This window comes from Amphiura filiformis, chromosome 5 (assembly GCF_039555335.1).
Source record: "Amphiura filiformis chromosome 5, Afil_fr2py, whole genome shotgun sequence".
NCBI lineage: Eukaryota > Metazoa > Echinodermata > Ophiuroidea > Amphilepidida > Amphiuridae > Amphiura > Amphiura filiformis.
Window position 1 is genome coordinate 70176975 of NC_092632.1, and position 14172 is coordinate 70191146.

The 14172-nt window shown below is 34.8% G+C and overlaps 1 protein-coding gene across 1 annotated transcript in view; it reads right to left on the bottom strand.

The window, feature by feature from the left end:
* Positions 1-14172, bottom strand: part of LOC140152363 (neurexin-1-like) — a 241557-nt gene that overhangs the window by 141414 nt on the left and 85971 nt on the right. The window contains 1 exon segment of the mRNA XM_072174668.1: positions 1994-3415. Within this exon segment, the coding sequence (XP_072030769.1) occupies positions 1994-2741 (748 nt within the window). The 5' untranslated portion in view covers positions 2742-3415.

The window sequence follows — 14172 nt, forward strand, 5'->3', positions numbered from 1 at the left end:
AAGAAACATGGCTCAATCCTAATCCTTAAGGTCAACCTAACTGTGAAAATTAATATTTGGTCTAAAAAGGGGCAAATTTTTTTTTACCCGTTTTCTTATAATCATGAACACAAAATTCACAAACTTGGCAGAGTATAGGCACTCTAAAATTTAGGATAGTAAATTATTACTCTAATTAGTAAGTGTACTCATTTATCTAGTATTGTAATCATTCCTTATAAAAGAGAATAGCAAACAACAAAAAAAAGTTTGTCAAAAATGACAGTGCATAAATCTTGTGCCATGTTTACATGTATTTGGACTGAATTGTCCTAGTATACAAAGGTATCTCAATTTTTGGCCCTTCCCCCAACATGATTGAATATTGAATTTTAATGTTTATTCCTGGTTTTAGCAAACTACAGGATTAGGATTGAGCTGTTTCATCCAGCAAAAATAGAGTGATATTTTTCTAATTTACCAAAAAAAAAAAAAAAAGAACCACAACTTACCTTTAAAATACTTGCAGTAGGAAATAAGGGACTAAAATTGAGAAATTACAAGTTTTAAAAGTCTATTAAAAGTATAGTATTTCTTTCAGCACTATACAAAAACATATAAAACCATTTAATATTAAGATATGATAAGATATTTGTTGTTTTGCTTCTTATTCTATACAAATCACACCAATTTAGTTTATCATAACTTAAATCACTCACATTTGTATCATCATTTCTTACATTTTGGGATTTTAGAGTATGAGCTTGTTATTATGTGTATTTCATTACACCCAACATGCAAAGATAAATACATGCATGTTTTGTGAACACTTGCAGTTGCACCCCTTTCCCTAAGTTGCCAGCCTTGGCAAAAAAAATCACCAATTGGAACAAAAGCATAATTCATAATTTATCACTTGCAAGATAGACATTATCAATGATTGCAACATAAAAAGTATGATTTTTTTAATGGAAAAGTACCGGTAATTGCACTTCAAGATGTGATCATATTATATATATTCCATTGCAGATGAATTTTCTCTATACCTGTATATAGAAAAGATGATGGTTAATGGAATGATGCTGGTTTGTTTCTGATAGGTGTAACTCCATAGCTGTCCCAGTAAAATAAGAAATCCAATATGTTAGCTAATTTTCATATATGTACAAGAGGTGAAAATAAAATATGATTAACAAGACATCTTAAGACATCTTAATTATCAGCAACTAAGCTTATACTCAAAACCACCACAATAATACAAAGCATGCAAACAGAAAAACACACACTAAAAGAATATTTCACTCCCTGTGGTCTCCTTTTCCGAGGTATGTTCCACCAACTCCAAGGGTGTATATTCTAATTCTTAATTACACATGCAATTAACTATATCATCACAAGGTATCACATCTCACATTGCTTTCAGGTCAAATGGATCAGTATTCATCATCTACATTGGTCAATGAACTTTCCCTTCTGGGAGCTTGTAATTCTATATTATTACCATTTGCATGTGCTCATCATTTGTTGTTGTATCACTTATACCCCAGAAGAGGTCGATAGAGTCTCAAAGTTCAAAAGTTCAAAGTTCAACAACCAATATCTCAAGACCAAGTTCATTATTTGAACGTGTATACCATTTGACCGTGTAGTGTTTGGGTAGTAAAACTCGTACCCAAAGTCATATCATAAACAAATAATTGGCTATTCTATTTAAAATCCATACTATACCTTGTGGAAGATTTTAAAAATATCTTCCACAGGGGGAGTATGAATTTCAAATGGAATGAACGCATTAGGCAGCTCCATTTGATTTTCATACACCCTCTGAGAAAGATTCAACCTGAATCTTCTACTGAGGGAGGATGAGTTTCAAATGGAACTACTAATGTGTTCATTCCATTTGAAATTCATACTCCCACTGTAAAAGATATTTCCAAAATCTTCCACAGGGGTAGTGTGGATCTTACATGGAATAGCCCAATTTTATTAGTTCACTGGATGTGTTGCTACTTACCATCTTCGCATATGGGTCCATCAAAACCTGTGCCGACACAGTCGCATCTGGAGGACTGGTCATCACTATAACATAGGCCTTGATTAATACACGGATCAATGTTACTACACAAATCAGTAGGGTCCTCTGTAACACTGGCACTTTTCTCGATCAGAGCTAGTCGTCTAAATTTCTTTCCTTTTACTTTCACATTTATGTTCCTAATATGGCCTCTAAATGTTGGTATTGTGGCGTCCGTAGGATCGCCTAGTGATGCAACAGCATTGTTTGGTATTCCACCTACATATAAATCACTTCTGCTTGTAATTTCAGGGTCTCCAGTCCCTTCTACATTCCCTTCTCTTCTGTGACCATCCACCATTAATGACACTTCTCTTATAGTACCACTAGATCTGTATGAAATGACGGCAGAATGCCATTTTCCATCGTTTATATTTTCTCCGCCTTTTATGGTCCTGCCTTTATTATTTAACCGTATGCTAAAGACAATTTCTGTGCCTTCTATTATGACTTTGATAAAGTCTTGTCGAGAGTTTATGTTGCAATACATAACAAGTGACTTTGTTTGTCTTGTTTTGAATTGGAACCGCAAGGTTCCATTGGCTGATATGTTCCATTTCTCGAAAGTTGCGTATGTGTTGTCAAGACCTTGATACTGCAACGCATTTGTTGCAGCAATAAAGAGACATACAAAGAAGCCCAACAGGGGCAGGCATAGCCTGTATTTGTGTAGATACCAAGGAAACATGATGTTAAAGCACAGGCACTGACTCAACTGACCACGTTTTTAAAAAAAAACGGCCAGTCAGTGATTCCTTCAAAGATATATTCCACTCTTAAAAATCCAAGCTGGTGTGTCACACGTAGCTAGCAATTAACTTCATATCATTGCTGTTTACATTTCAGTGGCTTAGGCATTTCTAATTCCTGCCATTAGATATCACCTTCCATGCGCTGTAGGGGTCCTGCCCAACAACAACAACCACAACGTCTTCAGTGAAGTCGTCGCTGTTTTACAGCTGATTGCCTATGTGACAATTTGAGACATTAACCCGCGCAGTCCAGCTGAAAAACTGCTCACACACATGAACAGCAGTACATAGTATCAAGCTCACTGACTCACTGAATCTGGCACTGGCTGCAAGTCTAACCACAAAACCTGTGTGTTAGCTATCTCAAGATAGAATATTGGTGGCAGTGTATAGCTTGACTAGTTGACTAGCTAGCAATGGTGGCACTTCTTGATCAACGGCTTATGAAGATGATATCCGGGAGGAGGAAAATGTAAGGAGGCAGCACTTTAGGTTGGTCCTCTGCTATGTTGATGTGTTCTCTATGTCTCTTGGGTTTGGTCAAATCAATTTGGACTGGCCTTACATGTTGTTCAAATCCACTGTAGTTCACTCAGGTTTTATCATTTATCTGAAATGAGTAAATAAGAAAAAAAACTATTGATTTGTAATTTTCATAAATTTTTTCGGATATTATTCACACATGATTTGCTCAGAATGTTGGCAACATTGACACAATACATTATTGGTTTCATCAATAATGAAGACATTTGGTTACCCCCTGTTTGAATGCATCAAACATGACACAGAAAACATTGAAATATGGATTTTTATTTGTCTACATTTTTTTACAAGATCGAAATTTAACTTTATGTTTAAATATAGGAAACTCATCCAGCGGAAAACTTACATAAGTAAAATGACATCATGAAGTTACCTACAGATTACTGCATGAAATAATAAACAACATACTTGAATGTACAAAATTTTAGCAAGTTGTATTTAACTGTTTCTAGGCTCATTTTGGTAAACAGCATTTTGTAAAATAATTACAATAAAGAAACGGCTTTTAAACAATCTATGTGTTTAACCTAATGTATTTATTTGGCTTCAATAATTTGTCTATTATTTGTACTATTATCCAACTTACGTACACATGGATCTATGTACACTATTCATTGAAAAGGATTACTAGAAACATCTAAACATTTAGATTCTTAATGCATTGCCATCTGTTGGATTTATAGCTCAAAATGTGTACTATAATAGTACAAGTAGTACAAGCCAAGATCAAGTCCCATTTAGTATTCTTTACAGGTTAACAGATAACAAGTGCTGAGTAAATTTGGGCTATTCTAGTTGAAATCCATACACCCCTATGGAAGACATGACCTTAATCTCCCACACAGGGAGTGTAGATTTCAAATGGAGTCACCCATTCAGGTAACTCTGTTTGAAATTCACACTCCCTGTGTGGAAGATTATGGTTGTGTCTTCCATAGGGGGTGTATGGATTTCAACTGGATCAGCCCATTTGTACAATTTGTTCGGTTATCTCTAATTGATGCTAAATGTTTGGTAATGACACACAGAGTATGCAAACAATGATAACCTGAAAGGAAGTGTAGGATTATTGACAAAATTCTACTCACATCTTTTATTCAACTTTATATGATCATTATAAAAACAAACAAACATGTGTACATACAAGTTGTTTACTGGTTATTGAAAAATATTTTGCCAAAAATTGTAACAAGATAATCCAATCATTAGTTTTATTTTCCTGTTACAAAGTTTAGGCAAAGCTAAATGATTTTGATGACATGATGATATGTTACAAACATAAACTTTACAACACATGAATCCAACACACTCATGTTCTTAAAATATATTTTTTTGGCATGTTGGTAATTGAACATAGGGTGCATATGTTTTCATAGATAAACAATATGATAGAAAACAGCAGATTGTTGAATTTTCTACAGACATACTATTTTATTTTACATTTTCATTTATCAGTTTTATAAACTTACTGAGAACATCTGACAAAATCCTATTAATATTTTCCTTCATACATACAGACTCAGCAAGCCATCTTCCCATGTACACTACCCAAGACTAACACCTCCATGTCACACACAGCAGTAATAAAACAACAACATCACTTTACTTGTAAACTGAACTCGCAAAGAATAGACTGGCTCACTCACTCAGTAGCTCGCTGGCTGGCTGTATCCTAGGCACGCAAGCAAACTGAAGTGATGCCAACCATCTTCATTTACATCCTCTCTTTCTGATCATCATCATCATCCTACATGCATCATTAGAGGTTGCCTATATATCTAGTGATACCTGGCCTGACCTTGAATCAGCCCTAGCATTATGCATGCACACAACATCAGCACCAAGGATGTCTTGAAATTTATGGTAACAACATCATTTTTTGTTTGATTATTCTTTAATTTTATTTTATATCCCAATAGATAGGGAAAGAATAAAAAAAAATGTCATGGCAAAATAATGTTCAAGAATGTTAATACCAACTTTATGACTAAATGCCACAAAAAAGGATTGGGCTTATTTCAGACAACATAACATGAAAGTTTCAACATCTTACTTTAACCCTATGAGAACTAGCTGCCTATTGGTCAAAAAGAAGTTTTCATTATCAATCGGACCAATCAGCAACATTGTAAGAATAATTACACCATCCAAAAAAATTGGGGTTAATTTTTTGCAAACCTCCATTCTGATTGGTGATTAAAATGAAGATATCATGTAATTGACCAATCAGAGGCAATGTTAGATTGTATTGGCAGATAGTGCTCAGGGGGTTAAGATCAAATATGACTGGTCTTCAAAAACAATATATAATTTGTTAGTGAGAACTTGGTAAAATTTCACTTTCTCGATAATATATGATTTGTATTTCAAATTATATGAGCAGTGGCATAGCCAGTACAGTGTGCAAACTGCTATGGGCTGGAAATTTTTGAAAGTAAAATTGGGACAACATAAATATAAGATTAGGCTCCAGTAATATTTAAGTATAAGTGAACATGAACAGGATGAAAATTTTATGTTCCATCTGGTTTGCACCGTTTGAACAAGAAGCTGGCTACGCGCCTGTATACGAGGTCATCTTCCATTGTGCATCATCTATTTATGTTACATCACTAGCATTTAGTTAGCCCAGAAGCCATGCATCATCTCCGTGCATCATCCATCGGGCCAGCTATGTTAGTGTTGTCAAGATGTTTGTGATGATGCAGCGAGCTGGCGATGATGATTCCAGGTTTGCCCCCAAGGAGGTTAAAGGGTCATCCTCATGACACTCGGCTTTCTCCCAGGGGAGCCAGCTTAGTTTCTTCTCCAATTACCTCATTACTGGTGACAAGTAAGAAGAGATGGGTTAGTGTGTCCTCATTGAGGACAGTTTGTTAAGGATATTATAATGACCTTCTTTCACCAACTCATCAAACTCTAATGAGAAGGATGCTACTCTGCAGCCAAATGAGCGGCCCAACACTTCAATGTGTTAGACGTGACCTTACTAGCTTGCAATATATTTACAATGATAACAGTTGGAGATGAGTGTCTTTGAAAGGAAATTGAAAGTAAGATCGGTTATCAATGATCGCTGACATACAATTTGTTAAGGGATAAAACCATACACGATGTTTTATAATCTCTTTGTATCTATAATTCAAAGGTATTCTCTTATTGTAAGGACCTATAATTAAATGTGTTCTCTTATATAAGGACCTATAATTAAAGGTGTTCTCTTATATAAGGACCTAAAATTAAAGGTGTTCTCTTATATAAGGACCTATAATTAAAGGTGTTCTCTAATCAACTAACCATTCTTACCTTTCAATTTGGGAAATTAACAGAATGTTGAAAGGAGGACGGTATGCTTCTATGAATGAACTAGTTTTGTTAGGGAGGGAGGGGTTAAGATGATGATTATGTTTCACCTATATAAAATCGTCAATTCTAGTTTGACCCACCTCCAGTTTTGTTACAGATGAGGAGGAGATGATCAGCTATAAATCCAAACTAGGACGTCATCATTCTTTTGGGTTGTTCCTATTTCCTGGTGGGAAAGTTGAGTTACTGATCGCATGATCGTTACCAAAATTGCGGAAAAAGGAATCAATTTGAGGGAGCATCCGCTGACAAAATTGTCCGCAAAATTGGAAAATTAGGGTTAAAACTTGTCCTCAAAATGGATAAAAAGGGGTTGTGAATTTGGTTGACTGTTACCACAAAATTCTATAAATATATCTGTGACACCCTATCATGGATTTGAATATGTTACGGAAAAAGAATGTGCAAATGTGTGTAATTAACTGCGAAACGGGGTACTTTGAACTTTTGGTAACAGTCATGCGTGTCACTCTCTGCAGGGGAGTGTCCCCACCGGGCCTATTTCACAAATTGCAAATGGTTTGCTTTCACTCTGTACGTCCTTGCCCTAACCAGCAGCCTTTGTTGACAAGATATTATGTTCAAAGAGCGAGATGATAGAGCTATAAATGTACTGATATCTGCATCAATTAATCTTGGTTTGATCTCCTATTAATAGCTGAGTGCCCCCTGATGAGGCCTACTCACTCCCTAGCAACTCTCAGCATATGTTGTAGAAGAATTATCTAGTCCATCATCTTGTCTCTCTGGAGAGGTTGCATACAAGCATTGCCTTAAATACTAGGCCTCCTTAATCCAAATAATCATTGTCTGACCTTTCTTGTACCTTTCTTAACTCCATGAGAACTACCCGCCTATTGGTCAAAAAGAAGATTTCATTATCAATTTGACCAATCAGCAACATTGTTAGAATAATTTCACCACACAAAAAATTTGGGTGAATTGTTTGCAAAGCTCCATTCTAATTGGTGATTAAAATGAAGATATCATGTAATTGACCAATTAGAGGCAATGTTAACAATTGACAAAAGTTGACACAATTGGAGCTGACAATGCCAATGCACTGTGAATTCCTATTAACAGGGAAATGATAGGCTTTTCTATAAAAAAATTATAAAAAAAATGTTCTTCATCTTTATTTGAGTTGCAAAATTAGCTTGTAATAAATTACAGCTAATTTTGCACCTTGCACATTACAAGATTGTTACAATGTGATCCACTTGAAGTCTTAGACTTTATAAACGGTCGCTCTGTGCAGAGACACGCCTCAGTCCTGATGGGACCAGGTTCAAAACTATAAACATGCTGGCTTATGTGGGAAGGAAAGAGAAAGCTAAAGATCAAGAAAAAAAGGCTAGCCCCAACAAATCAAGAGAACCATTTTACTACTGTCAGTCTCTGGGTTCATTTCTTTCCTTGCCTGATCATATCCTTGAATCCTTGCATGATGTACAGGTTACATATACTTCAAACATCCTCAAAGTTGAACATATTTTTATATATAACCACCAGACCTCGCATTAGCACATCTACCAGTGTTCAATTCAATTGCAGTCGACCATTACATACATACAGAGTATATGCATGTGATAATCCTACAGGCCTCTTGGTTGTCGAATACGGTAAAGTAAACTCACTTACAGCTTTCCCCCCATCACAGGACCTCAGTTTTTACAAACATATCCCAAGGGTGTCATTTAATGGATTACTAACTCTTCACAAGGGGCTCATGTAAAATGGATGATACTTTACTAATAAAATCTCAACCTTTTTCCACTCATTGGTCAGTGTCCAGCCATAACTTGAGAGGCAAATGAGATATATGAAAGCAAACATCTCCATGTTACCATGGCTACATTGGTGTCATATGAATCATTGCAAAGGTTCATATACTTTCTTATAGTTCTATCCACTGCCCACTCAGACATTCAATATTTGTGTAATATTTCTTTAAAGAATTAACAATTAGTATAGTATTTTACAGTGAATAAAACTGACGAAATCAATCTGAGAAATATTGAATAGAATATATTACACAGAGATATACACCTATAAACCTGCAAATTTGTACTTTGAGGGTATGAAAAAAAACGCTTTTGGAATTTGTGGATGATAAAGCTCTCTTACATATTGAAAACATGTCGCAAGTCATGTAAAAGTAAACATCTCTTGAAAATTAAGATATTGAAAAATAATCCCCTTTGTAGAAATGTATACCCTGAATACATAGCATATACTTAAATTAAATTAATGCTCTGCATGCTAGCCATAGGCTTCAACATAAGAAGTTCCAGTTTTGAGATATTTTCTCAAAATATCAAGAGCTATCTGAAGAACCATCGAACCAATACTAGGCTTGTTTGTACTCATTTTGATGCATTTTTCATGCTGATTCCAAATATGGTCATGCAAATTTACAATTCTGAAATTTTTGATTTTTTTAAAGTTTGAAACTTGTCGTCTGCAGTCGACACCTGCGCGGAGAGAGTTAAGGTTGGAATATTTACTCAGAAATTTGTGATCTGGAAATGTAAATAATTTCAGTAGGGAGAGAAAGTCATTTTCTCAATTAATCTTTTGTAACTTTTGTATGTATACAAATATAGGCCAACCGCACCAAGGTTATTGATGAAAATAAATGAAATATATACAATAATAGTTTGGGTATTAGCTTTCAAACCGGATTTCACCTGCCATAGAAGCCTATTTCTTTACTTTGTAATGCTATAACCAATGTAATATATCCTGGGGATAATGCGTCTAGCATTTACCTAATGTCTGACTTTGCTAACCTTTATCTATTCAATGTACTATGTCATTTTTTTTACATTTAGGTAATTTTTGTGGTTTTGGTGAAACAAGCTTAGGTAGATATTCATTTTTATGATAGACTACTACATGTGTTTTTTATATATTAAATTATATAACACTGCTATCTCAATCATGTCAACCCAATTTACCCACATCTTTAATCATGTAAGCGATTATAATTTGTCTGAAGATGGCATATGTAAATAACACGATTTGCTATCTACTGAAGATAGCACACACGAAGTGTTAAATTATGATATTGAATATGAAAATAACAAAAAATTGCAGCTTACTATCTACTGAAGATAGCACACATGAAGTGTTAAATTATGATATTGAATATGAAAATAACAAGTAGTTAACAGCTTGCTATCTACTGAAGATAGCACACATGAAGTGTTAAATTATGATATTGAATATGAAAATAACAAGTAGTTAACAGCTTGCTATCTACTGAAGATAGCACACATGTAGTGTTAAATTATGATATTGAATATGACAATAACAAGTTAGCAGCTTGCTATCTACTGAAGATAGCACATATAAAGTGTTAAATTATGATATTGAATATGAAAATAACAAGAAGTTTGCAGCATGCTATCGGTTGAAGGTAGCACATGAAAATACATTACGATATAATATATAGGCCTATATACATATAAAATACATGATAGAGAAAATTATTTCCTTGGCAAAAATCAACTGTTCGGTGCCAGAAGTGTGTAAGTGCAATAGCTGCCCTATGAGCATTTGGCAATTTACACACAGTATATTGTACTCATCTACACATGGCAGCTACACATCGCAGCTATTGCACTTACCCACTTCTGGCACTGAGCACCACAATAGCTTTTATTGTGTTCTACAATATGGAAACATTCATATATACCAAATTCATAAATACCAAATTTCCGCTGAAATCTCAATTGGACTTCCGAGTATAATATTTAATGGTATAGAATATCACTGAACAATAAAAAAAAACCAGATGTGCTTAACAAATGGCTCATTCACTTGAATGCATCTATTCTGCTGTCTACCAAAGATAACACATAAAACTGATACCTGAATGAATATTGGTGCATTATTTTGCTGTCTACTAAAGATAACACATAAAACTGATACCTGAATGAATATTGGTGCATTATTTTGCTGTCTACTAAAGATAGCAAATAAATAGTGCAGTTATGTTGTGCTGATGGGTTATCGCCAAGATAGTGGATCACCTCTCGCTTGAAGCTATGCATATATTCTGGTTGACTAGTAAGGTGCTGTCTACTGAAGATAGTAGACACAAAGGTGCTAATTACAGGTCCTACAAAATGCCCTTCTATTATTACTAAACCTAGAAGTATGTTAAAGTGCAAAGTGCCAATAAAGTCATGAGCGAACTGACAATATTTCACCTAATAAGAACTTGAGTTGGCACCTACTAAGTATGCCCTGAATCTTTAAAAGCCATGTGTAAATGTCATTCAAAACCAACAAATCATAGTTTAAAGTGTGTCAATATTGCAAAAATCCTACTTGCATTATTCAAACTAAACTCTTCTTAGCGAAAATATTAAGCAAAAACAAAAGACAGGTACAGTTTAAAATAATATTAGCTAATGAAAAGAGATACCACAAAATTAGGATTGTATAAATGTAACAAACATAGAATTATGCTGCACTAGTTTTCAGCAGTTCATCCGCTACCATATTTTGACTATAACAAGTCCAACGTCTGACGTTTTGACATTGCAATGTATGGCAGTCACGCGCCAAGCATTAGGCAAGGCAACTACATGATTTAAGTTTAAAGCTTCAAGCCTTACAAGTTTTAAGATGTATATAGCAACTACTCCCATATTTTATAAGAAATGCCGAGTTCAAAATCCTAACGACTAACATGTACGGATTGCCTTCCCAGGCTTTAGGAATATAAAGTGGCATTGAATTCTTGACGTGAGGAGGTTCCCTGTCGGAAATCTCAACATTCATGACTTTGTTCCTATGACAACTTTGTTCTCCCTGATGATTTTTAACGCTGATTAAATCGACTGGGGTGATGTGTGTGTCCCACTTACATAACATGTAACCTTCTTTCCTCATGTGTTCTGTAGCTTAATCAAGTTTTCAAGTCAAACAACAAGCGTAATGCAATTGAAAAAGTACAAATCAACCTTTGCTAGTTTTCTTTTTAAAATATGACTTGTATAATCAGCAAACTCCATCCTGGATTTTCTTGACAGCAATGTGTTTTATAGCAAAGGTGCAATTTAATCAACTATAAAATAAAGGTGTTACACGCGAATCGATACTCAATAATACTTAATAATGTGAGTTGAAATGTGCACAATTAATTTTTTCTCTATCGATTTATGTGTAATACCGTTATATTGACAAACTAAAAAATATTGTCACGTGTTCCTATGTAATAGCATGGTAATATTCGTATTGCGCGGACTTGGATGTCGACCTTTTCCCATGATACATCACGATTTTCCCATGATACATCACGATTACATCGCAAACCGCTGGCGGCGCCCTTATTGCGAATAGCGAGAATTGGCTGGTTCAATGTATTCATATTATTTTTGATTAAGTTGTAATTGTACATCCATGTGTAATTTAATCAAAGCAGGCTACTGGCAGTATTGGGATATTCCATTTAAAATCCACATTCCCCCTGTGGAAGATTTTGGAAATATTTGCCACAGGGGGAGTATGAATTTCAAATGGAATGAGCACATTAGGCAGCTCCATTGGAATTTCATACCCCCTCTGAGAAAGATTCAACCTGAATCTTCCACAGAGGGAGGGTGAGTTTTAAATGGAGCTGTCTAATGTGCTCATTCCATTTAAAATTCATACTCGCCCTGTGGCAGATATCTCCAAAATCTTCCACAGGGGGAGTGTTGATTTTAAATAGAATAGCCCATTGAATTTGATGAAGATAAAAATGTTAAACCTCTGCAAATAATAAGCTGAAGTTATATTCACTGTTAAAAAACTTCACATGGGCTGTTAAATTTAATATGAATCAAGAAAACCCTGTAAGGTATTTACAGGCATTACAAATGTTGTAATTGTGTTGAAATGAAATATGCCTCTTGAAAATTTCCTGGCAGATTTTACAAAGAAGTGGACATGTGCCACCAATGTCTGAGTAGTAATGACCAAATCTAATACTTATTGCTGCAGGAATTTCTTACATAGAAGATTTACAACAGCCTGTCCAGAACCAAACTGAAAAGGCCAGGGATCCAATTCACTAAACTTTACAAAGCTTCGTAAGTCTCAAAATCATTCGTAACTTACGACAAGTCTTAAGTTACATTTCACTAAATTTACTACAGGAACCCTTTCGTAAAGTTACGTCTAGTATTGGGTATTCATAACTTTACGAAAGGTTACATGAGTTACGAAGGGTTAAAAGCTTAGTGAAATGGACCCCTGATTTCTGTGAGTTAGGTTATGAGTCAAACATTTGAAAAAGAAGGTGTCATATTGGAAAGCACAATTAATGCTCTGCATGCTATGCTAACCATGTAAAAGTCCAAGTTTTGAGATATTTTCTCAAAATAATTATCAAGAGCTATCTTATGAACCACTGAACCAATACTAGGATTGTTTGTACTCATTTTAATGCATTTTTCATGCTGTTTCCAAATATGGTCATGAAAATATACATTTGTAAAATTATTGACAACACCCACATGGAGAGACTTAACATAATAGAACATGAGTAGTCAAGGCTTGGTATAGCAATAGACAAAACAAATTATTCGCTACATTTCATGAAATACACATGATCTATTTTATTATCATCAAATTCATCTATGATAGGCCAAAAAATTTGTACAGACTATCTGACTGCCCCTTTTACATAACAAGAAACTTTTGATGCACAGCAAATCAATGACATTAAAACAATCAGAATGACATTATGGGAAGGCTATTTCTAAATCAATTCATGATTAGGTTAACTCTCTTCACGCGGGTGTCGACTGCAGACGACATGTTTCAAAAATTTTTTAAAAATTCAAAAATTTCTGAAATGTAAATTTTCATGACCATATTTGGAATCGTCATGAAAAATGCATTAAAATGAGTACAAACAAGCCTAGTATTGGTTCAGTAGTTCTTAAGATAGCTCTTGATATTTTGAGAAAATATTTCAAAACTTGAACTTTTTCCTTGAAGCGCATGGCTAGCATGCAGAGCATTAACTATATTTCATACTAAAAGCACCATGAAGGCCAATTACAATGAATAACAACAGACAAGAATAAATAAAACATGTTTTGACATCTCAAGTTGACATGCCGGGTTATGATGCTTCACTGCTTACAAATATACATAGCATAATCCAATCAAATCAAAAAATAGGATAGGAATAGGGGAGAACTCCCTCTGGCATGGCTTAACGTCATAATGTTGGCTGACGAGAGCCGGTTCACTTCTATTTATATGTCGCGGGGGTCCACTAGATCTCATGCGAGGCATGATGTTTGCTCGCGGATTTTGCTATGTTGGACAGCTTGTTGAATAAATGTAAGAATGTTCCTGCATGTTTTTGTAGCTGGAAACTAGAGCGGCATTTTTGACCCTGAAGATTGAAAAAGTGTTTACTTACATTTCTAGCCATTGGTGATGAAAAAT